The sequence below is a fragment of the Pongo abelii genome, chromosome 15 (genome assembly GCF_028885655.2).
Source record: "Pongo abelii isolate AG06213 chromosome 15, NHGRI_mPonAbe1-v2.0_pri, whole genome shotgun sequence".
Classification (NCBI taxonomy): Eukaryota; Metazoa; Chordata; class Mammalia; order Primates; family Hominidae; genus Pongo; species Pongo abelii.
This window is the reverse complement of record NC_072000.2, coordinates 36,708,921-36,734,840: the sequence shown is the minus strand read 5'-3', so window position 1 is coordinate 36,734,840 and position 25,920 is coordinate 36,708,921. Positions and strand designations below refer to the sequence as shown.

At 37.3% G+C, this 25,920-nt stretch overlaps 1 protein-coding gene across 14 annotated transcripts in view; it reads right to left on the bottom strand.

The window, feature by feature from the left end:
* The window catches only part of NPAS3 (neuronal PAS domain protein 3), an 876,176-nt gene that overhangs the window by 729,665 nt on the left and 120,591 nt on the right, over positions 1-25,920 (bottom strand). For 7 of the 14 annotated variants that reach the window (XM_054529993.2, XM_054529994.2, XM_054529997.2 and 4 more), the window contains exon 2: positions 25,494-25,583. The exons of the other annotated variants lie outside the window; for them this stretch is intronic. In XM_054529993.2, the coding sequence (XP_054385968.1) occupies positions 25,494-25,583 (90 nt within the window). The remainder of the gene's footprint in view (positions 1-25,493; positions 25,584-25,920) is intronic. 14 annotated transcript variants of the gene reach the window in all.

Below are 25,920 nucleotides of genomic sequence, written 5' to 3'. Positions count from 1 at the left end.
GGCAAAATTCTTTTAAATCAAATTTGCAAAACGTCTTCAGAAAATCTGAATTTTCAAAAACAAAGTCTAAATGGCCTTCCAAAGTCACCTTAACTTTACCTTTTTTTAAGGTAACTCCAGCAGCTGCTAGGTCTCCCTTTCTTACGACTAGGCCTTATGTGTTTCTATGGCAAACAAACCAATATTGTCTTATAAATGTGATTGTTTCTAAGAGCACAAACAGGAGTCTAAGCATTTTAAAATTTTCAGTCAGGCATATGTTCCAATTCTCATTGGGTTCACCTTGATTCTCTTTGGGCCAGTCAACCAACACTATTCACTGAGAACCAACTGTGTTTATAACACAATTCTCCATTCCACGGATGCTTTAATAGTGCTTATTTCTCACTGGCATGACCAATCATTGAGGACAATTGATCTTTTAATAAATCTTTAAAGAGAAATCATTGCAAATTCGGCTGTCCAGGAGAAAAGTCCTATAAATCAGCCTAAGATAACAATGTTAGTTTGCCGTCCAGGGCATTCCATTTTGCTATCACCAAAATAACCCAAAATATACAAGTGTGCCCCAAGGATTGTCATACAAAGTGGTTCAACACAAATTGATTCATGGACACCCAGAGCTGTGAAGAAGTGGTTCCTTTTGGCTGAGACTAGATAGCAAATGCTGTCCAGTTCTGGTGAATAAAGAGGAGAGACAAGTTGCATCAGTTCACTGATCCTGGACAGCAGCAATGCTTGATCCAGTTTAAATTATGAATGCAAAATAATTAAACCAGGTCTAAATGTTTGGAGAGATCATCTTCAACATGCAGAAACTGTGCAAATGGTGGGGAAGCCTAATGATGATTCTTTCCCACTTGACGACATAGGAAAAGTCTCTATTTACACAAAATAACCTCTTTGCAGCATGTGGGAACCACTCCTACAGCAATGCAAGGTGGCAAGCTAAAATTAGAATTGGAACAGCTCTTCCTGTTTGGCAGCTAATCACTCACACACACTTTAGTACTTGAGAATAAGCTGGGAAAAAAAAAAGTTGGTCTCTTTTCCTCTCTCTTAAACCAGATAGATATTTCAATTCTTATGTCTACACAGACTGTTCTAGATTTTTATTGTCAAGTTTCTGAAATGAGAGAAGTGATTTATCATCTACCATTTGCAGAGTATGTTCCAAGGAACACTAGTCCTTGGTGCAATGATTTAAGATAATAGAGCTCTAGTCTACGGCCATACCACCCTGAAGACGCCCAATATCATCTGATAATAGAGCTCTATGGACAAACGTTATTATGGGGAAATACTATACAGCAAGGCTTCCCTCATCATTTCACATCGTACATCAGCTTATTACTGATGTACATTGCTGGTAAAGAACTTGGCTGGTTTTATTTAGCCTTGTGTTTACCAAATCACCTAACCTATTTCCCAAATAACACTTATTAACAAACGGCCTCTGGAAAACACTTCAGGAAGTAGTATTTAGACAGCAAAAGCAAGTGAAAAAGAAAGAACAACATTCTCTTTGTCAAGCAGCTTTTAACTAAAAATCAGAGTAAAATGTAAACAGAAGTGTTGAAAGACTGCAAAACCTCTAGATGGGCTCCCTACTTGTGGTCTCTTCTTTCAGCTCTTACATGCTTTCCTGTGATGTCACTCACACTTCATGCAACAATGCCCTCTGGCATCTCCTGCCCATGTTAGATAGAATGTAACCAGGCGATGCCCAGGTTTTGCCTCAAACTTTCTGTTCATGCAGCTCTCTCATCTCAAATGTTTTATTTCAATGCCCCAAAACATCTGAGGTGAACTCAGGTTTCATTTTTTTCTAGAGACTTTCTCCAACTTTAACTGATTTCATGCTTCTCTGAACTTGGCTATTCTTATTAGTGATAATGGTCACTGTGGCACTTAACTACACACTTACTTGCCTGTCTACTACTATTTATTTATCAACTATTTTACATATTTGGGTCTTACTTTATTCCCCTAAAAAAATCAGATTGGGGCCGGGCGCGGTGGCTCACGCCTGTAATCCCAGCACTCTGGGAGGCTGAGGCGGGCGGATCACGAGGTCAGGAGATCGAGACCATCCTGGCTAACACGGTGAAACCCCATCTCTACTAAAAATACAAAATTAGCTGGGCGTGGTGGTGTGCACCTGTGATCCCAGCTACTCGGGAGGCTGAGGCAGGAGAATCACTTGAACTTGGGAGGCGGAGGTTGCAGTGAGCTGAGATGATGCCATTGTGCTCCAGCCTGGGCGACAGAGCAAGACTCTGTCTCAAAACAAAAAAAAAAAAGGAAAAAGAAAAAGTACTATTCAAGTGAACCTTGAAAATATATGTATACATGAGGTATCTGTATGAAAGACAGAGAGAGAGAAAGAGAGAGTTCTACACGGAGGAGGAAAGATGGTAATAAAAGGAAGGCATCTTCTGTATAAACAGCTATTTCTCCCTTCAATGAAAAATGGTACTGAAAATAACCCCAAAATGGACACAGAAGAAAGCCATCCGAAGCATCTCGGAGTATGATTTGTCTGAACATGCATGCACAATTATTAGCACAGGCAAATTAGGGTTTGAGACTCAGGGAAGGCAGCTATTACCAGCAAAACAGCAGTTATGCATTTACTTTGGGGAATGTAATTCCAGATATCTCATATAATTCACTGAAAACATTAGTGATTCTCAATTATTTTCTGATATTAAATCTATTTAACTCTGTAAAATAAATTCTTATTCTAAAATAATTTCATTTTCTAAAACTTTACTGGTTTAAGCAACATAAGAAATGTGAAACTGCACACCTGTGTCAGCAAGAAACTGTCTACCCCTATTTCTATGTGAATTCTGCCAGGAAGGAAGCAATACTGAGAATAGTTTGCTCTCCAAGAATTTCTTCTACCCAATCTTAAATATGAATAGACTTAATATTACATCAATTGTGTTACTCTAAGGTTATTTCATTCAAAGAGAAAAATGCTCTACTTAAAAATCTAACTCTTCAATCTCTTTCTTAACTGATACCTGACTTTCTACTGTTTTTGGAAATCTGTGGTTCACATGCAGGTTTTTTTGTTTTTCTTTTTTTTGGTTTTGGTTTTGTAAGACATTAATGTACACATTACCAAACAATTCTAATTGATTCATTGCTCTGACATTACCATAGATGGTAATGTAGACACCTCTCCAGGGGAGGAATCTTCTCAATATTTTGGAAGCCAATTTAAATGCATTCTCCAAACCCAGAATAAAGAAGAGAATTGGAGCTTCTTCCATTTTATTTCTAAGCCCAGAATCAAACCAGAAATACTTGCATATTACGAAGGAAAATGTGTTCAATTAACTCTATCCTTGGGTCTGTGAAACAAATACCCATCTAATATATCCCTGATTGTCCGCAGTTCCATCAGGCAAGTAATAGAACTATATTTATTTTCTTTTTCTTTTTTTTATTTTTATGTTTATTTATTTTTATTTTTTTTTGGAAACAGTCTTGCTCTGTTGCCCAGGCTGGAGTGCAGTGGTGCGATCTCAGCTTACTGCAGCCTCCACTTCCCGGGTTCAGGTGATTCTCCTGCCTCAGCCTCTGGAGTAGCTGGGACTACAGGCATGCGCCACCACGCCCACCTAATTTTTCGTATTTTTAGTAGAGACAGGGTTTCATCATGTTGCCCAGGCTGGTCTCGAACTCCTGAGCTCAGGCAATCAGCCTCCCAAAATGCGAGGATTACAGGCGTGAGCCACTGCACCCGGTCATATATGTATTTTCAATGAGAATTCTGGCAGGGAAAATAAAAAATCTATTTCATATAAATTGAAGCCAAAAGGGGCAAAAAAAAAAAAAAAAAAAAAAAACCCTTACTGCAATGTTTTGAGCAAAGCAACACTGACTCACTTTAAAACACTATTTAAGGTACTAGAAACTGTAATTAAATCAAGTCTTGAAAGTGCTAAGCAGAAGAAAAGTGTTAATTAGTAAATTAGTAAAAATACCATTTTTAGAGTGCAAAAGCTTTCTTTTACACTTTCAAACATTTACAAAAAACAATTTCTTGATAAGGTGCAATTTGGAGTATTTATGGAAGCTTGATTTTATGCTTTGTTAAAAGAAATTCACAGAACCTTTCATCCAGTGAGTTCACCGCTCTGTCAAATACATTCCTCCTCCAACAAAGTAGAATATAAAATAGAATATAAGGCATTACAGAGAAAATTTAAACACAGGAAACAGGAAAGAGCATTCCTGGAGAGAGCAAGTACTGGCAATACAGTCAGCTGACAGGAACTAATAATTTCCAAAAGGAAATCAAGTTATCCACATAGCTCACTCCCACATCTCCTTCACAACTATGCTCATTGTCACCCTTTCAGCAAGGCCTCTTCTGACCACCCCATTTTGAATTGCAAACCTGACCCCACCTCTAGGTCTTCCTAGCCCACTTTCCTGTTTATTGTTATCTCTGTAGTACTTACCACCTTTTTATGTATTCTATAATTGACCGATTTGTTTAGTGCCTGCTACCTCCACAGGACAGTAAACACCACAAGGGCCCATACCTTTGCCTGTTTTACCCACTGTTGTATCCCCACGGTGCCTAGAATGTTGCCTGGTACCTGGTAGATGCTCAATAAATCTTTACACAAATGAATAAGCCTCATCAAGCCTCACAAAGTCCTGGATATTTTTCTACTTTTCCTTTGTAATGGATTCAGAAAAACTTTTTGTAGAATAAAAATATCACACATCAAAAATAGTTCTTGTAAAGTTATAGACATTAAAAAAAATAAATATTCTGTCATATATATTCAGCTGAAAATACTTTTTTGTAGTAACACATTGCTTTGGATTAATCAGATAAAGATGAAAGTCAAGAATTTTGCCAACAGTGTTTCTTGCTAACATTACTCAGTTATGCCTTTCAGCTCAATATACTGTATATGAAGGATATCTTGTTAAAACAACTGTTGGAGGCAAGTCATGTCCTATCAGCTACACTCTATACCCTATGAGAACTCAAATGGCCCAAAGTCTATGTTAATATAATCTTGCTGCTCCGTTGAGCTAAGGCAAAAATCACAGTTTTTCAGTGACATGTAAGCTTTCATATAAGTACCACATTATCTATATGTCTTCCAGAAATGAAGGAAAGCTGTTCTAAGGATTATGCTGAATCAATTTAGGAAGGTAAATATCGTTAACAAATACCATAAAATAACCTAATAAATGATTCCAATCTCTATTTATCAACTAACAAGAAGTCTATACTCTTCTTTATGTAATTGGTAACATGGTATCTACGGGAAAATAAAATGCCCCTGCCCAAGGGCTCTAGGTGGCTTTTCAGCAAAAAGCTCTTTACTTCCTAACACAGAATTTCCCATGCAACATGTTAAGCAATTCCACAACCCTCCTGTCCTTTTTCTTTGGGGTGTGAGGTCTTGTTTTTCCTTATCAACCTTTGTTTATTATAAATTTGTCTGATCATAAAAAATAAAGACCCGTGTTTTCAGGTTTTGTGAGAGGGCTGAGGGAAAGGTCAAGATAGAAATACAAGACGGGTTTTTTTCTTAATACTACTTCAAGCCTGGTGATAAATAATGATGTAAAATATAAAAACAGACACATAGAATTGAGAATGATCTAAAAACTGTTTAATTTTTTAATATATTCCAATCTCCAATCCTACCAATGAACAAAATATGAAACCAAATCTTAAAATGTTAGAACTTAAACTACATATTCTTATGGACTCAGAAAATACAGTTTACTGAAGATTTCCTAAATTTTAACATTATTTATGAAAATTCATTATGTGACTATCTTCCTAAACAAATATTTTAAAGAAGTTAAATTACGATTTTAAGTTCTCCCTCTTTTGCCAGCTCAATGGCCTAATACGAAGCATACAGGACGCAGTTTTCTAAGCGTTTCTGTTGACTAATAGAAGCTGCTATAAAATGTGTTCTAGCACCTTGCAGATAACTGCCAGCCAGGCCAACAACACTGCTAATCTCAAGAGAATCAAGTACTAGTTATGCTTTGGTAATATCAGCTTTATGAGTTAAGACAAGAGAGAAAAGGCAGCATATGTAGGACTTACTTTATAAACAAACATCATGAAGAACTTTAATGGTACAATAATAGATGTGAAATGAAAAATAAAATATAAATTGCAAAAATAACTGAAACGTTTTTAAATGATGCAAGCTAAGATACTTAACACATTGCTAATAATAGAATCAGCTTACATTTCAGAATACTCATGCTCATATTATTTAAATTCACCTAACATGACGAAAAATATAGAGGGACCCTAAGAAAATCCTGTTAACCAAGATATTTTTCAGAAATCAAACATTATTTGTAACAATAAGTATAGTAAGTGTGAACCTCACTTGTAAGACCTTAAATTGTTTAAGTCAGAGTTCCTACAAAAACTGGGTTGATGCTGAGATTCTGGTGTTACAATATTCAACATACTCTTATGATTTAAAAGATAAAAATCTACTTTCTATACAATGGAACACCTTTCAAGAAGAGCTTATATACTGAAGCAGAAAATATAGTATTTCAATTACAAGTTCTAAGGAAATGATGACTAAAATAGGATTTATTTTTCTTCCTCTGTATCATCTAATGGAGGTAGAAATCAGGTTAATAAGAGTGTGAATCTTGTAGTTCATAATGAACAGTTCAGAAAAATGTTATGAAACACCTCTTCTCAATATGGTAGCTACCAGAAAATGCATACTAATCACAGAAGTTGGTTCTGCTTTTAGCAAACACATTTACATAGCTATTCCCATGTATGGATCTGCCTTTAAGAAACGAATGTATTGGCCAAGCGCAGTGGCTCACACCTGTAATCCCAGCACATTGGGAGGCGAAGGTGGGCAGATCACCTGAGATAGGGAGTTCGACATCAGCCTGGCCAACATGGTGAAATCCTGTCTCTACTAAAAATACAAAAATTAGCTGGACATGGTGGCACGCACCTGTAATCCCAGCTACTCAAGAGGCTGAGGCAGGAGAATTGCTTGAATCTGGGAGGCGGAGGTTGTAGTGAGCCAAGATCATGCCACTGCCCTCCAGCCTGGGTGACAGAGCAAGACTCCGTCTCAAAAAAAGAAAGAAAGAATGTGTTATTCCTGCAACATCACCCACAACATGCATGTGTCATGTCTGATTGGTACCTTAAGGCACAGGCAGCATTCACTAACAAATACAAAGTTGAAAGTCATCTGTTTGATATCACTATCTTATGTTATATATACCTATCCTATAACATTAACATGTATTTGTTTCCTATATAGTAGGACATGAATTAAATGTTGGCCATTTCTTATAATAACTCATCTGCAGAAACATTTCTGGCTGCCTATTCAAGCCCAACAATGTTCACTATCTCATAAGTTCTTCTTGGTGCTCTATCAATAAATATAATTTTAAAAAGTATTTCCTGATTGAATCCTGTTGAAGCATGTAGGTAATCACATAAACCACAGCCAGCATACTGGGACTAGAACAGTAGTCCTCAAACTTTCCAGTGAGCAAATCACTTTCACAAGTCAAGAGATGATATGATGCCTCTACCCCACCCCATGTTCATACAATAGCCCTTAAAAATAAAACAATCTATGCCTGTGCAGATAGAAAATTTATATAGTCTCCTCACTTCATGATTATCATAAAAGCCTGTAAGCTGGCCTCTCTCTCTCATCCACTCCATGCAAACACAGAGATTACAAAAATCCCACACATTCCATTATTCTTTGGCCCAAATACTTCAGGATATTGAAACTAAATAAAATGTCAAAATCAAATTCCTCTCTTCTTCTTCAAGACTCCGTATGCCTAATCCCTTTCTCGTCAATCCTGAATAGAAATTCTTGTTTCCATCTTTTGTTTGTCATGTACAGACGTGGCTTGTTCATTACCTTGTTCATTCATGGGCCAGCTTTAAGTTCTAACTTTCCAAGAAGAGATCCTCAATTCTCGACAGCCACAAATAAGTTTGCTCTCTGGACTTGTACAGAACTGAAAAACTTAGGCACTTCTTAAGGGACTTTACCTGTCCCATCTTGTATAAAAAGCACTTGCCACCCTCTATCTCCTTGCCCTGATTTAATTTACTGTATACTATAGAGCTCTAAGCCTTTCTAAGTCCACATGTATCTGCATAATGTCTGCTCCCCTCAATTGAATATAAATTCTACGCTATAGGAACTGGAACTTAGTAGGCATTCACTAAATATTTATTAAATCAATAAATTATATGTCTCATTGCCCCACTGGCATGCAACTTCTTTGAGACTGAGGATGCCTACACTTTCCCAAAAGGAAACAACAAATATTTCCTTGATAAATGAGTGTTTGTTCCTGAACTAAACCAAATGACTTTCAAAATGACCACATCCTCCCTCAACATATTCCATTTTCCCCAACTAAAACACGACCAATTTGCCCAGTGATTAAAATGGAATATTAAAACCCAGCAGTGATGGCATCACCATCATTTAAATAATGCCTGCCTAACTCATTCTATTTTCTGTTAGGGTACAAACATAATAAAGTAAAAAATTCTTTTTAAGTTGTGGCAATTATTAGGCAACTTTAAAAATTATATGTATGTATATTTTTCTTATAAATAAAATACCAAAAATATGGGTCACAAGTCTACATGAAAGAACACTATGTACCAAGGTTACTGTCCCAGATAAAGAGAGACTAGATGTTGAATTCATTACCTATAATTTCAAGGAAACCAAAGGCCTAAAAGTGCCAGCTCTGCTAGACACCAGGCTATGTGGGCAGGTTCCCACACAGCCCTGCCAGTTCCACCCTGACCCACAGCATCCCCTGCTATTTCGCTTCTAAACAAAGATTTATGTCAAATTATGTTCTAGTTTTGTGGTGTAGCAAAATATCCATTCAGGGTTATGATGGGACCACCTAACACATGTTCACTTGGAATCTAATCCAAATTAGATCCTGGGTTCCCTAGGGAAAGAGGCAAGGACAGTAGCCCATGCTGTTCTTTAACTGGCAAACGCTTTCAGTGTATTTCTATTGTAAAGAAAAATTCACCTTTGTTAAATTACATTTTCATGTTTATGTTTTTCATGTTCATATTATAGGTTGATCTAAATTTCAAAATATAATACAGTGATTTCTAATACACTGCTCTGTGATAATACTAGAACAACTGAAGCTATTTTCTAAATGAAATTTTAAATCATGTCCTTTTCCTGAGGCAGTGTGGTTCCCATAAATTAGTCTAGAATATTATTATTACAAGAAAGAATATTGCTATTTGCCACTGTTATTTAAAAGCAAAGTTGACATTTTTAAAAACACAGAATCTGGCCAGTCGCAGTGGCTCACGCCTGTAATCCCAGCACTTTGGGAGGCCGAGGCAGGCGGATCACCTGAGATCAGGAGTTTGAGACCAGACTGTCCAACATGGTGAAACCTCATCTCTACTAAAAATACAAAAATTAGCTGGGCGTGGTGGTGCACATCTGTAATCTTGGCTACTGGGGAGGCTGAGTCAAGAGAATTGCTTGAACCTGGGAGGCGGAGGTTGCAGTGAGCTGAGGTTGCACCAACGCACTCTAGCCTGGGTGAAGGAGCAAGACTCCATCTCAAAAAGAAAAGAAAAGAAAAAAAACACAGAATCTCTTCTTCAGAAATTTGATGGAAACATGTCATTTACAGCTCTAACTAGCATGACTACTTTGTATTTTTTCATTTGAATAATTTTCCAGAATAAAATTATTATTTTTTATTGTGGGGCTGTTACCACTTTGACTAGGTTGTATAAATTTAACACTTAAGTGATACATAAAATTAAGACTCCATCCAGCACACTGGATATAGATTTTGTCACTTTTGTGGTTCGTATATGCTAAACAGTAAATGTTGCAATTATATATTTAAAGTGCCATAAAATGCTTACCTTTTTACCCACTGCTCTAGAATATGGGTAGGAAGGATGTAGATTAGCTTTGTTTTAATAATCTTAATGATTAGTTGTTTTGATGATTTTAATTATTGAACATAATTATCTGAATATTATTTCTATAGCTCGGTATGATTAAAAGTCTCAATTAAAAGATTTACTTAAAATCTTTGGCTTATGAAAACGTTTTGGAATTGCCTACTTGACTACTGAATTAAGTTTCTCCTAGAAATGCATAAGCAGCCTAATCATGTTTTATCTGTGCCTTTTTATGACCATGTAAGTGTTATTTAGAAATATTTGAGAACAGAAAGCTGTTCTTTTCCATGCAACCTCATTTATGCCTTTTAACAAGTTCCATGCATATTATTTGATGGTTCCTCAAAAATATTAATCATGATGATAATAGTATTGTTCCTAATGATGATAAACCATTAACTTATCATGAGGTTCAATGAATCATTTGACAAATCAGGTATGGACCAACCTCCTGGGTAAATGTGTCATGGGGGTAAGTTGTACCCATAGGTAGCATAGAACAAACCTAGGAAAACTGATAGAGGCTAAAATTACTTATTTTCAGTACATACTAATAAGACCAAAAATTTATCCTCACCCTGCCACACATCTCTAAGTTCCTTATTAGAAAACGGTTTCTGAACCTGGATAAAAAGGTAAAAGCACCCAGTGTTAAACACTTCAAAAAGTAATTATAAACACGCTTTAATATATTTATACCTATATCGCACAAAGTCCCTTAAGCATTCTTTGTGCCTTACCATCTTAAATATTTTGCATTAATATTGTGCTAAACAGTCAGCATTTTGTTCACCGTATAGTTGTAACTAGTCCAGCAGTACATGAATACAGGCCCATGTGCAGAACAAAGAATGCAATCTCAGCTTTCAAACCAGCAGCTTGGTGCTCTGACCCCTATGCCATGTGCTATGATCATGAGTGATGGTGCTGTTCTGACTGTATGCTACTTTCAAATAATGATCCACAAAGTTAATCAAAAGGGCTTCCCTGTTCAATATTTACCTGTTACTCATTGACAGCCACTGTCTGCACTGCCATCTAGGACATATAGGATGGGATCAGTAATACTGAGCTCAAACAGAACCTTAGTGCCTCACAGAAGTACCAGGCACAATGAAAGCAGAATTAAGCTGCTCTTCAAACTACCTCTGACACTAAAGATGTCCACATGAGTTCCACAGTAGCAATGCACTGCTCTTTCCTGGATTTGGAGGCCATATAGTTGCTGATAATAAGAGGGATGAAAAAAACAACAACTACATGAAAGAAAAAAAAAAGAAGGGAGATATTAGGTAGCAAAATATAAACATGGAGGAGAAAAATAGTAATTTCCTGTATTTGGTCAAAAAAATAATATTCCCTCCTTGATGTGATCTCCTTGCTTTTATGTACTAGGAGTCATATCTATCCTGAAAATTATTTTTCTCATTTTAATACACATTCAAAATTTTAAGCTAAAAAATAATAAGAAAACATTGATCTTTTTATGTGTTAGAGATTTAAACGCTGTTTGCCAGTCTGTCAATCAAAATGTGCCCAGAAGGGTTACTGACCAGCTTCCATGTCCACCTTCAAAAAGAGGCAGGTAATCAGACTAATCACAATGCAATTCTCTGTCATTTTTAAACTATCAACTAGAGAGCAAGGCTTACTATGAGACCTTATTATTCACATTCATTAACCAGGTAACTTGACAGGTTTTGAACATGGGTAGTTACAGGGGTGAAAAGTCACTCTAAATGTTAAATCCTCTTTTAGCTATTTTTTCCACAGCACTAACTTTTTTGAGTTAGTATTTGAGTACTTAGTATGCACTTCCAGGGGAAGCATTTTTCTAAGCATTTTACATGTATTAGTCCATTTAATCCCTATGGAAAATCCTAAGAGAAAATCCTATGAGATACTATCATCGGCATTTCACAAATGAGAAAGGTGGGAAACAGGGAGCTTAAGTAACTTGTTCAAGATCACCCAGCAAATAAGTAATGGAACTAGGGTTTGAATACATCCGTCTCCATCATAGCCTGCACACTTACCCACCACACTGACATTCTCCTATTGCATTCCGCACTGCTCAGATGCAAGGCAATCATTGGCCTTTAACGAGTACCTTTTTAAAAGTTTGTGGACTGAATAAATGAATAAATATCTCTAAGGAACTTGCAATGTTATTGAGAAGATATTATCCATACATACACACAGCCTCTTACCATTTAACTTTTATAAGTTTTTGTCATGCTTCATCTCTAAGTTTATGAGGGAAAGGTACTTACTTGCATACATGTGATTGAGTGCCACCACATGCAATACAAAGTCAATGATACATTAGTATTTAATCTTGGATTCAATATTGACTTTTCTCTCTTCTTTATCCACTTCGTCTTGGTACAAATCACACCTTGATTATGCTGATAGCCTCTGAGCTAAGTCCCCTGCTTCCACCCTCAGCCCTCTGAAGCATATGCTCAGCCAGTAACTAGACTGATACTAAAATCAGTTAGGTCTCATTTCTCCTCAATTCATAATCCTCCCAAGACTCTGTTTCGAGTGGAACGAAAGCCAAAGCCCTTCCCTGGCCTGCCAGCATCCCGTGTGCTGTTACCTCCCTGTCTCCTGCTACTGTCCTCCTTGCTCATTCAGCCCCCAACACACTGGCCTCCCTGGTGTGCTTTGAACACATTAGGAACTCTTCAGCGCCTTTGTAGTGGTTGTTCATTCTACCTGGAATATTTTCCCCTGGCTATGTGAATGCCTAACTCCCTCACTTCCTTACAGTCATTGTTCAAATGTCATCTTGCTTTTAATGGTCACCATCTATTATAACCACAATGACTCACTTCTACCCCAGGACTCCTAAATCCCTCTTAACCTTCTGTATTTTTGTTCCACTGCACTGACTGCCATGTAACAGACTATATGATTTCCTTCATTTTTAACATCTGCTGTTTACTGGCTGTTTCTAACGCCATCCAACTTTGAGAATCATCCAACTTTGAGAACAAAGACTATCGCCTTTGTCCACTGATATATACCAATCAATAGTTCCTGGTTATAGAAGGTGCTCAATTAATGTGTTAAGAGAAGAGAGAAGCCACTGTGGATAAAACAAGGTTAGAAAAACTTTACAAAGGAGCAAGCGAACGCAGGGACTTAGTGCATGTGTTGTGCCTAACAAGAATGAATGGAAATGTTTCATGGACAGAGCACAGAACGCATGCTGAGAAATGTCTGGTGTTATAGGGAGGCTGAAAGGCAGAATGGAGCTACACTGGTAAGTTTTAAACACTAAGCTAAGATTACAGACAGCTTGACGTGAGATGGAGCAGTCAGTGATTTTGAGCAGGAAAATATGTTAGAAACAGTATTTCAATCTGGTAACTATTTATGAAGCAGCCTAGAAAGGAAAATCTTTGCATTCCCTAGCATGGTGCTTTGCATAGAGCAGGACTCAAGTATTTATCTGAACCAAACTGAGTAAGACAGAAGATAAGAACACTAGTTAGGAGACTGCAACAATCTAGGCTGAAATAATAGCTTGAATTAAGGGGATGTGAAAAGAAGGGAAGTTTTAAAAGAAAATATGCTACTAAAAGAATATTTGAGACGAGAGAGGCAGAATAAAAGATAATGTCAAGAATGAGACTGAATTACTATATCAATGAAGATAAAGCAAAAGAAGTGCAAGGTAGGAGAGGATCTTTCTGGGGAAGACGCCAAGTTCTGTTTTGGAGGAATGGTGGCGCTGTCCTGGAGAAGGCCCTAAACTGGGAGATGAGAGAGGTCTTAATCTGCGGGCCAGCCATGTTACACCTGAGCTGTGTGAAATACTTCGAATCACTTAACCTCTGTAATACGGGGGCTTGTTTTTGTTTTTCTCCATGTAAAACAGAGACAAAACACAGTTCACTAGGTTGCTTTGAGGATTAATTGGGAATGCTCATGGGAGTGCTTACAAGCTTGTTGGTCATTACATGTGGAGATTGTTGTGAGGTGAAACAATGCAAAGGTCAAGTAGTTTGAAAATAGAAAACCAGTGTTTGGAAAGAGGGCTTAAGATTAAAAGTTGACATTCATCCATTTCTATGCGGTAACCACAGTGTAAGGACAGATGAAATCCCCAAGGGGGAGACCTAATTGTCCCATGCTGGAGAGTACACAGCTTTACACTCACAGGACACTGGACGTATGTTCTTTAAATGACTGATGTTCAAATATGGCAAACCTTGATTTTTCTATGGGCATGGCTTCAAGTTCCTTAGGGTCTTCTTCTTTTGCAGAAATAGATTTCAACAGACCATCCTCAAATAGAGGATGGATGTTTTTCTAAGGTAAAGTGTCATCCTGCTCCAAGGGACCCTGTCATCCAGTTGAAAAGGGAAGAACTGCTGGGCCACACAGACCGGAGAGGGTCTCCAATAGTTAGTTACCAGATTGCACCTCATTAGCTGTGTGAACTGAGCAATGTGCCTGACCTCTCTGAGCTTCCACTGTCTTGAGTGCAAACTCAGAATAATATTGTCTATTTCAAACATGGTTGCTCGGGTCAATTACAATAATGCTTGAAGACCACAGCACCCCATATTTGGAGCATGTTCTTTCCTTTTCTCCAGATTTCAGCCGTATCAATTACTGCAGCCTATGCAGTCTATGCATTACTGCATATAGAAAACCAGCCAACACAGAAGTAGGAATGCGGCCCCTGAAAGGTAACTTCACCGTCATGAGTTAATGCTTCTGTTGTCCCAGAAGGATCAACTTAGCCTCACAATAAAAGGCCCTGGCATCAAAGAATGTTTCCTTTTGGCAGGAGAATAAATGTGGCTATAGTCATTCTCCTGTCTCTATTTCAGAGTCTTGCATTCTCAGGACACTCTGCACCACACCAAACATTTATGTCCTGCAAATTTCTCCTGAACAGACCCAATAAAGGTATTTGTGGTACAAGTGAACCAAACTTGCCACCAGACCCTTGTAAAAACATACTCTACTTAAAATCTGCTGGCCCATAATTTTAGTTTTCTAGTCTTCTCTTCCCTGAGGCATTTCCCAAGTACCATGATAAATTAAAAAATAAAAAACACAACATTCTTTATTCCTACCAGCATCATATAAATTGTTACTACCTCTGGGCAAGCAGCATTCAGAAAAGAGGGTAAACAATCTTGCTATCAGATGAATGTATTGATCATGAATTTTACAAGAGTTCAGGAATGCCCTCGACCTTCCATCCTCATCTCCGCTGGATGTTTCCCCAAACCTGTCCTTTTAAAAGGGTGGTGCCATGAATACCATTGTTTTCACTGATAGCAATTCAAGACTTAGAACACCTGATGAATTTCTCCAGTGGATGAGAAGCGGAGCTGCTGCTTCTCATTTTCTGCTTGCGAGCCATCAGGCAGTTAAGGGAGTCTCTGGAAAAGCACGCTGCTTCCCTTGAAGTGAGCAAGGATCTCCCCTACAATTACTTAAAATGCGTTCTTCACCAAGACATCCAGATGGTGCCTCAAGCACACAGGACAGGAGGCTTTGTGCCCGACCAAGCCATGCTCATTCAATTTTACTCCTAAAACAGTTTTTCAAGTGGAGTTGAAGAGAGGAAGCAAAGAGAAGAATCATCGAAAAGACTGTATACCTTCCAGTGTCAAGGCCAAGGCATGCAGTTGGCTGTGATTCACCGTAAGCACCCCTGACAGGCAATAGTCAGGAAAATGATGCTGTTATGAAAGCTTATGATGGTTGAAATGCAAGTAATGAGAATTGCTAGTAAGAGAAATAGGCCTCTTCTCATTGGTAACACACGAGAACAAGCAAAGAGCAAGGCCCAGAGATCCTTTATAACTGGGTTGAGGGAGGGACAGGGAAATTAGGATTTAAATAAGATGTGGTGATAGTCTATTTAACCACATAAATCCCAAGCACCCAATTCCAAAGAATTCTCAAATTGATATACGAATCACAACGTCTCAAATTTGCCAATGAAAAAATAACCCAACAATGCTTCCGTTACGTGCTGGTCACTAAACCAAAATCCTCGAAGGACCTAGCCCTCTCTCTGCTTTAAGAACTGGACCTAAACGTCTCAATGCTAAACACAGTAAATAAAATTATTTTTAAGCAACCTAGAGGATAATGCAGCAGACATAACATGTGACAGGATGAGTATGGAAAGCAACCAGAAAACTCCATCTAATCGCTTAACTTTTCATACGTGGATGTATCTGACCTAAAAAAGCCATATGTTTCTTTAACCCACCACACCCTTCTCACCACACCTTTCTCACCACTAGCTTCAATCTATAACTGCAAAACTATTTCCACATTTAAATGTGTAGTATGTCTAGATAAAAATAAATATTAAGGTGGTAAGGAAAAAACTTTCTGCTGAAAATCCTATCACTAATGAGTATATCACTAGTTCTCGCTTGAATTTAAATTCAAACAAATTCTTTTGAAAACGAAAGTGCTAAAAATCCTGAATTTCAATACCAACTACACCAGGAAAAATGTAAGTGTCACATCAAAAAGGAAATCTCTGTGGAACAGTTTCTCTATGGAAACTGACAATGTAGCTTCCAGCTTCCCCCAAATAAGCTGCTCATATACAAATTAGAACACCTCGTCCCAGACATTTCCCAGCCGAGTCAGGTGTGGATGGATTCACAAGAAAATACCTATATACATGGATATACATCTATAAAAAGTGTGATTCATAGAAACACACACCATTGTATAGAAGACTACAAGGATAGCCACCAACATGTTAACAGTGGTGATCTGTGGGTAGGACAATTACAAAAACATTGATGTTCTTTCTTTATGCTTACCTGTGTTTTCTAAGGGTTCCAGAATGAAAATGTACTGTACCTCTATTCAAAAAGAGCTTTTGCAAGGGAAGAGGATAAACGTCAGGAGGTAACTAATCTAGGACTACTCTCTCTCCCCACCCACCATTCACCAACCCAGAGACATGACAGTGGGCCTGGTGAAAGACATTCCAAGAATATTCCCTCAACACAAGTTGAAGGCCCACCAAAGCCTGCTCTGTGAGCTCCAAGGTAACACAAATCCAAGGCCATTTACAGAGCAGAGGACTGGGAATTCCCTAAATCAACAGAAAAACACATGGAAATAAAAGTTATGAGTAGGGTAAAGTGGAAACCATAATGTCGTTCCTTTGTTGCTGGTAGGACAATTAAGGGAGGTATATTAATTGTTTATCTTCTCATTAAAAGAGATGTCTTGCTGCATATTTTTCTTATTGTAAAGATACTGCTTATATACCTTTTAAATAATACAGATCATAATACTGTAAGTGGTTTTTTGATAATATGTATTTTGCATAAGGAAAATTATACTTTTTAAATTTCCTAAAATTATAAAATTTTCTCATGTATAAAATTAATTTCTTTTAACAGATATCCTGAATAGTCACCAAAATTCACAATGATCTCCTTTAATGCAATACTGTACTTTGATGTGAAAATGGAATTTCTCATTTATATTACATAAAGCATAGTAATAAACAACAAGTATAACATACAATTCAGAGTGTGTTCCTTTTGGAACTTTAAGTTCTTCAACATCTTCATAATCATTATGACTTTTCTTGCTGGTGGTTGAATGCTTATTATTTCCATTTTGCAGATAATAATTCCACGAGGTTAACAGTTCTATATTAAGTTAGATGAGCAACAAGGTAGTACTCATTTAGTGTATCTTTACTATATGCCAAGCACCACGATTAGTGTTTTTATGGTTTAGACCTTAGGTTCTGAAGTCAGATAGCCTGAGGTCTAATGCAGAGGTCAGCAAACTTCTATAAATGGCCAGATTGTAAATATTTGCAGCTTTGTGGGCCATATGGCCTCTGTCACTACTATCAACTATGCTCTTGTAGTAGGAATGGAGTCACAGACAATACCTAAATGAATAGTTACGGATTTTTTCCAATAAAATTTTATTTACAAAAATGGAGGGGGATGGGGTAGATTTGGCTAATGGGCCCTAATACAGTGATACTAATCCTAATTCCACCACAAATGAATGGGTATGGCCTTGTTCCAATAAAACTTTACAAAAACTGGGGGGCTGGGGGTAGATGTGGCTAGTGGATCATAATTTGGTGATACTAATCTTAATTCCACCACATCCTGCCTTCTTAACCTTGAGTTAGTTCTGTCAGCTCTGTAAGCTTCTGTTACCTTATCTGTAAAATGCGGTAATAATCATACCTAAGGCATAAGTTTATTGTAAGGATTTTTTTTTAATGTATGTTAAGCCATTAGCCCAGTGCCTGACATTGGCATCTGGTAACAGATCAGTAATGTTAATTATTATCACCATCCTAATCATCACATTCATCCTCAAAACAAACTCTGAGGTATTGTTTCGCCCCTACTTTTAGAGATGAGCAAACAGAAGCTTAAAGTTAAGCAACTTAGTCACTGTCCCACATATAACAGATAATTGTGGGTCTAGGATCAAAGCCAGATCCATTTCCAAGAGATTTAACCACCGCTAGCAATGACTAAACCTTACTGCATGGACTTAATTGTTTAAAATAGCTTGCTCATAGTCAAAGAACAAAGCATAATTATTACACTCTAATGCATAAACTAAGTCCAAAGATTCACTAAAGACACATTTATAAACTCAATACACAGAAGAAGCTGTTCATAAGGTAAGGAGAATTTACTAAAACCATAGTTTAAGTTTGCTGTAGTATTTTTAAAGTCTGGACACAAGCACATTAGTATCAGTGACTTTCTGAAACCACCTGTTAGCGATTTTTGAAAGCCACTGTTCAACAGCGTGCCTACAGAAGGCTCATTGTGGCACTACAACTCTCACCTTGACCTTTACTTTCGTTCTCAAGTTTCTAGAGGTCACATGCACACTGCAGGTGTGTCACCAACCAATTATTTTTAAAAATCCAGGTAGTCACTTCTCTCATAATGAAAATATACACTCTGGTGAAACCAATTAATATTCTTTCATTCTAAATCATGCTGCCTGCACCTATCCATTTTTACTCTCTGGCATTCGTTTATCTTGAATTACAAGTGGTCTGTGAGGAGAAAGGCAGACGTGGGCACCTCAAGCCAGGAAAAGCAATGAGTTTGCAGACAGATCCTGAACCGGATTTCACATTGGGAGAGTCCTTCAAGATATTTATCAATAAAAAACAACTTTAAACTAACAAACAGCACAATTTCACATTCCTTCTTGCAAAAGCAAGTTAAAACAGTTGTGAAACAAGAGGAGGGAAAGCTATGGGACACTCCCACAGCAGCCTCAGGCCTAATCCACCTCCAGGGTAACTCTTCTTGAAGATGCAGTCTTTGTCACACTCCTGAAAACTCCTGCGAGGGCTCTCTCAGGATGGCAGTCCTCTGGGATCTGAGGCCTCTGCTCTCCCTTCCTCTCCAGCCTCACCTCCTGTCACAGTTCCCCAGCCCTCCACTTCTGCCTGTGCCCTTTGCAATTTGCCACACCAGAAATGCCTTTTAGCCCAAACCATTGCCTCAGGTTCCCTCCCAAGCTCAGATAGCTCCTTCTCCACCATGAAGACCTTGGGCTCCCTGCACTATTAAAAATGGCCCCTCCGTGGTGCCGCTTCCATAGTTGACACTTATTTCTCTTGAGGCACCGCTCAGGCAGAATGCCAATTACTTATTGATATCTCAGTCTTCTAGGCTTCTAGAGAGCAGAGGTTTTCTTAGTTACCTCTGAATAAGTCAGTTACTGTAGAACAGTTCGTGTAGAAAAGCACCTGACCCGTGGGTGATGATTAAAATATATTTGTTAAATGAATGAATAAATTCGCTCACTTCCAGGCTAGTCTAGAATAAGCCCTAAATAATACACTTTCATGCCATCCACATTACCAACATATGCTACTTCGAGTCATTTATAGGCAAAAGCATTGGTGTGATGCTAAAATTAACTGGGAGAAACCACCAGAAACCATGCTGAGGTCTGAAAGGCATGATGTGGAAATTAGAATTCATTTGGATATCGAAAGGCTTGAAGCAGTTCTTGCTACAAAGTTCAATGTCTGTTTAACATGTTTAACATTAGAGCTCTTTATGAAGGTCATTTTATATTTCTAACTCTTTTCTCAATTCTTTGTTATTTACTGATCCTAACACAACTGGCATAAGTTCTATTGTGCGGGTAAGGGGAAGATGATTGTATAATAGCAATCAGTCAATCAGGTTAAACAACCAGCAAAAGAATTCACTCCTGCTGCTGGAGCCTCCGTGACCTTTCCCTTTTATTCAGCATAGGTGACCATCATCCCCCCAGCAGAGTCCCTGACAAGGCGCCTGTCTTGTTCGCCTTAATTGGGATAACACGTGAAAGTGGTTAGCACTCTGTCTTGTACAAAAGAGCTGATAAAGACTGGCACGTTCCCTCCTTCTTCACTCATTCTCCTATTCTCTTCCCTGGAACTTGTTAATTCCTTCCCTCTTTTGGGTGTGAATCCAAATCCATGCTTCTTGGCCAAGGCCAGCCTTAACACTATATACTGAGTAGAGTACCCACATTCTGGATTTGTATTTTCAGAGAAGAAAGAAACTTTCCTCTAGCCTCAGATGAATTTATCCAAGCCCTGTCACAGTGTCTGAAATTATTCTATTGGAAAAAACTACCCATTTTCTTGAATTTGTTCACCTGGTGTTGCTTATGAAAAGGCAAATCGTCCTGAGAACAGTAACACCGTCAGTTAACAACACCTGATCTGCAATGAGGGATACAATCACTACTCTGTGCCAATGAGGCACAGCTTTGAAACACTAACCAGGTATCCAGATGGAATGAATTTCACAAAGGAGAAAAAGGGGCTTGGAAAAGGATGGGGTTCCAAAGGATGGAAAAGACAGCTAAACAAAGACAAACTTTACAGTTTTGCCAATGGCCTCTTCTGCTTTCAATGACAACTGTCTAAATCCATTACAAACACCTTCTCAATCAGGGATTCTCAATCTTGGTTACACTTGGAGTCTAGGAATCCTGGATTAAACCTCGTTGTTTAAAATAGTTACTGCCATGCCTATTAAAATGGCATAGCAAGTGCTCAATAAACAGTCATTGAAGCTGCCATCTCAGACTCACTCCATCTTTTCTAAATACTGGTGAACGGATTGTTCTTGACTTTAAGGACACCCCAATCTTCCTCAAATCCCTCTATGGCAGTGTCCAACTGTATGGCTGAATTGCAACTTAAGTTTTGAAGCTATAAACACCTAGCTCAGTTGACTCTTTCCTACTTATCTTTCCTCACTACCTAATATTCTTCTTAATATAGGTGGTGTCCTTTGAACTTACTACTACTATTCCATTTCATGTCTATGAATATTTTATTTCCTCTGACTTACCCTATATTTTCTTTCAAGTTCAGGCCAGGAATCCAGTACTTTTAGAGGCTGAGGTGGGAGGATGGCTTGAGCCCAGGAGTTCGAGACTAGCCTGGGTAACAGAGTAAGACCTTGTCCTCTACTAAAAACAAAACAAAACAAAGCAAAAAAGCCAGACATGGGGGCATGCACCTGTAGTCTTAGCTACTCGGGAGCTTGAGCCCAGGAGTTCGAGGCTGCAGTGAGCTATGATTGCACCACCGCCTAGGCAACAGAGCAAGACCCTGTCTTTAAAAAAAAAAACAATAAACATAAAGTTCAAAGTTATGGTTATTATGGAGGGGATGTCTTTTCTCCTATTTTAGGCTATGCTACTTTTACTTTTGTGTTTGAAAATATTTTTATAAGATCGACAACTGTTTTAATTTGAAAAGAACTTTTGCATCTTCCGATGAAATCCACTACTTTACAGATGTGTTTGCTAAAACACAGAGACATTATTGTAAACTATAAAAGGCGACTAAAAAGGAAAGGAGGGATCTGAGGCCCAAAATTTGTAATACTTAGCAAGATAACTGCCTAACTTAAAATGATACAATTTGTAAAATATTTACAATATGATGTGTATTTTTTAAAACACTATATACCTACCCTTTACCAAAGAACCTGATCTCACCAATTAAACTTGAAATTTTAAATTGAAAGTATAATAAGTATTTAACAGAAGTTAGAGTAACTATTACTATTATTTGGAACTAATTATAGACCTTTTAAAATAATCACAGGTTTTATATCCCTGCTTGTTTCAAACTTTCATTATTGAAACAATTGTCTAATCATTTAAATAATTACCAATAAAATCTAAATGCAACATAGAAAATAATGTTTTTAAATATGTAATTCACAATAATTATAAAACCATAGAATTATAGTTGGAACAAATATGAGCAATGACATGTTGGTACATGTTTAACAATCACTTGGGGCTTACAGAGCACCAGAATTGCAATATTTTCCAATTTCCATGGTGCAAATACTTTCTGCAACTTCAAGTTACTAACGTGAGGCCAGAAATAACAAAGTGAGAAAGAGGTGCATACAATTGACTTTCACAAACCCATCCAAGTTGGCTCTAGCACATCCCTGAATATGAGAGACCAAACAGTGTAGCCTCTTCATTCCTGAACCCTTTTCATAAGACTGACCATTTCTTTCTTTATAATCCAGTGTACCCTGAACACAAAGTGACAACACCTGTATATTATTCTGTTTATACATTTACCTACTCAACTCTATTACAGTGGCTTCCATTCTTTTTGGATATGAAACACAGTAGAAACACATATTACCTCATGATCTATCCAGTAAACACATATGTGCAGTTACATGTACACATACACAAATATGAAACTAAAAAGGGAGCCTCACAAAATAAGACACATTCTTATTAAAACGCAATACAATAAAATTTTCTGTTCTCTTCCATTTCATTTTTAAAATTAGGATCTTGATCCACTAAACTGGATACATATCCAACTGTTTGAATAGTAACCAAGAGTTAGAAAAACGTTGCTGTAATAGACTATAAGCTCATTGAAGATAGGATGATATGTCATTTGTCTGTATCTATTCCTATATCTACTAGTAATTATTGAGGCCCAAGGAGGTTAAGTAACTTGCCCAAAGATGCACCTGCTTTCATGGATAACAATCCCTCCAGGCAAGTGATAATTCACAACACAGAATCAGGAAATTTATGGTTTGACACTGAAAGCTAGAGGATCTTCCAAAACAGCTACTCCTTCACCACAAATTGATGTAGAAATGTTTTTAAAATTGTACTGACTCCATCACTGATAAATGTGTAGCCCTTTACCCACTGCAGCCCTGTGACCCGGACTGTTTGCCTACATCTCCCTACTCTTGACAATATTCACCCAACAAGAGTGTGGAAAAACTACCCATGTTTTTTACAATACTATCCATGTTTTTTTTAACAATACATTTCAATCTTCTAGGGAAAGTAGCTATATAAATGCTGATGAGTAATAAATATATAGAATAAACATACTCCTTATATAATATATATTAACACCAGCTTTCTAATAAACAGAAGCCAAAAACTTAATTGGAGAAAATAGAAAGATAAAATTGGAATCCCCGGCCTTTTCTCTTCAGTGTGCTTGTGTACCACATGCTTTTTTATAGGTGCTATTAAATGTACACTATAGTTTCAAGACAATTCAGATAAGCATTTTCACTAAAATACACAACACCATTAATCATCTCAGTGACAGTGCTCCAATTTAACATCTTGGGGATTTCCTCCCCTTCTTCATCATTTATTTGCCAATATTTCCTTGTTATGAATATCCCCCTAGTGACTTTCCCTGGCAGTCACAGCTGTGCTGCCTACTGTGTCTACCTTGACTACAAATAACACCGATTCTTTAAAAAGCAAGCCCTTGAGATGATCCCTACAGCTAGAAGGGAAGCCTTACTATGCGCCAAATTCCTGGTGGCCCCATCCGGGCTCCTAATTGACAAATCTCAGCCTCTAAGCCAATAGTAATTTCAGACACGTGAAACTGGCTTAATTATAAATAAACAACAGTTGATTGTTGATATGCACTTATTTGAATGGTCAGTAATCAAATGCTGCTTTAATTTGGTCCTTAAAGGACCCCCTTCTTATACAACAAAAGGATTCTTCAAAGTATACAACAAAGCCACAAAATCACTAACAAATTACAGAAACCTGGCCACCAAGAGCCATAATAAATGACTCACAGATAACAAAGAATTTTTAAAAATGATAATCAGTAACAATTCTGCATTATAATTATACCAGTTCTGATAAAAATAGTAACACTATCTAGACAGTGAAATATCAAGAAATAAAGCCAGAGATAACTACCTGTATATAGTAAAGATATAGTGATACAGTCACCTAAACCATGCTAGGTAGGGAACAGTCCCAGCTCTATCCAGTATCCGCTTTGTGTCTATTTCAGAGAGCAGCCTTCACAGCCACCAGAATTTCTGATCTTTTAAAAAATGGAAACCATGAAAGAAAGTGCTCTACAACCAGTTGGAGGAGTAAATGAAAGTAGGACTCACCAGCTTGCATTCACAAAGGATTTTTAAGGAAAAAAATGGTATTGTTGTTCAATAGTCACGCTACTACAAAAGAAGGTAAGAGTATGAAGACAAAAACACAACAAAGTATATTTGCAAAGTATATCCAGAAAACATAATGCCTTCAGTGGAATTATGTTTATATTACTTTACATTTTCTATAGGAGAATTTAATTAAAGGTTAATGTTGCTTCAATCAATATTCCATAACTTTTCTGGAAAGCATAAATTTCATCTGTTTTGGGAAGATTCCAATTGGATTACTGTTTTTGAAAAAAACTTTCTTCACAGCAAAAGCAATACAAGTCAAACTATGATATATTAAAATGCCATTTCCTCCCAGAGCAGAGTGTTTACTTCAGTGATAGTAACAACACCTCGTTACCCAAAGTGCAGATTCTGTTAAGTAATGGACAAAGCAAATGGCAGCAAAGACAGAGGACTCAACTTCAATTTAACTGTCCTGTAAGGTACATAGTAATTAGCTGCAAAGCTCTGAAATCTTAGCTAGCATGTTAAGTCTGCTACATGACAGTATAATTTGACTTCTTAAAGGATTATGCAAATTACAACTCATCATTCCATTACAGGATTGAAAAAAACTGACAGCTAATTTATACATAACACACCTTTCAAATCCCTAAGATGCGTAGCACCTGTGCAATGTATTTTGCCGAGATTTTCTTGCATACAAGTACTTGTTTATTGCAATAAAAAGAAGCTTACCTAAGAGCTTTAATATAGTCGTTAAAAAAACTTTTAGACCACAATTTCAAAAAAATAAACATTTTTTTCTGTCTTGATCTCAGAGGCAAATTGTTTTGGTTGTTTTTATTTGTTTTGTTGGTTTGTTTTCTTTGGTTTTTTTCCTCCCCCACTAAATTAGATAAAAAGAAGGTTTCAATACAAGGATATTTTTGAATAGCTGGCAACCACAAGCACTGATGTACGAGCCAGAAGGAAGACTCACAAAGATTTCAACATACTTCTGGTAGGTAGATTCACAGTAGATTCCGTCATATCTGTAGATTTTCCTACATTCTGATTGGTTGGGCAGAGGATGCTGGGCAGTTATTCTGTAGAGGCATCAAAAACAGATAGACATGACTAGAGATTCTCTACAGTCAACTGGAATGCAGGATAACAAGTATGTTGAAATTCAATATATTTTGCTTTTTACGCTTTTGAGCTCTACACACAATTGCAATGTGTACATACATTTTAGAACATTAACTTCCACTTTTAGACAACTGCAGTCAGAGAAAAGCAACTTTTTCAGTTATTTATCAGGACAGTTTTGTTTTCTTTTTTTTTTTAAATCTCAGAGTCATAAAAGTGGAAGAAAAGAGACAGCTCTAAACCTTAACTCACTCTTCAATTCCCATGATTATATTCTAAAGGAAATGTTAAAAA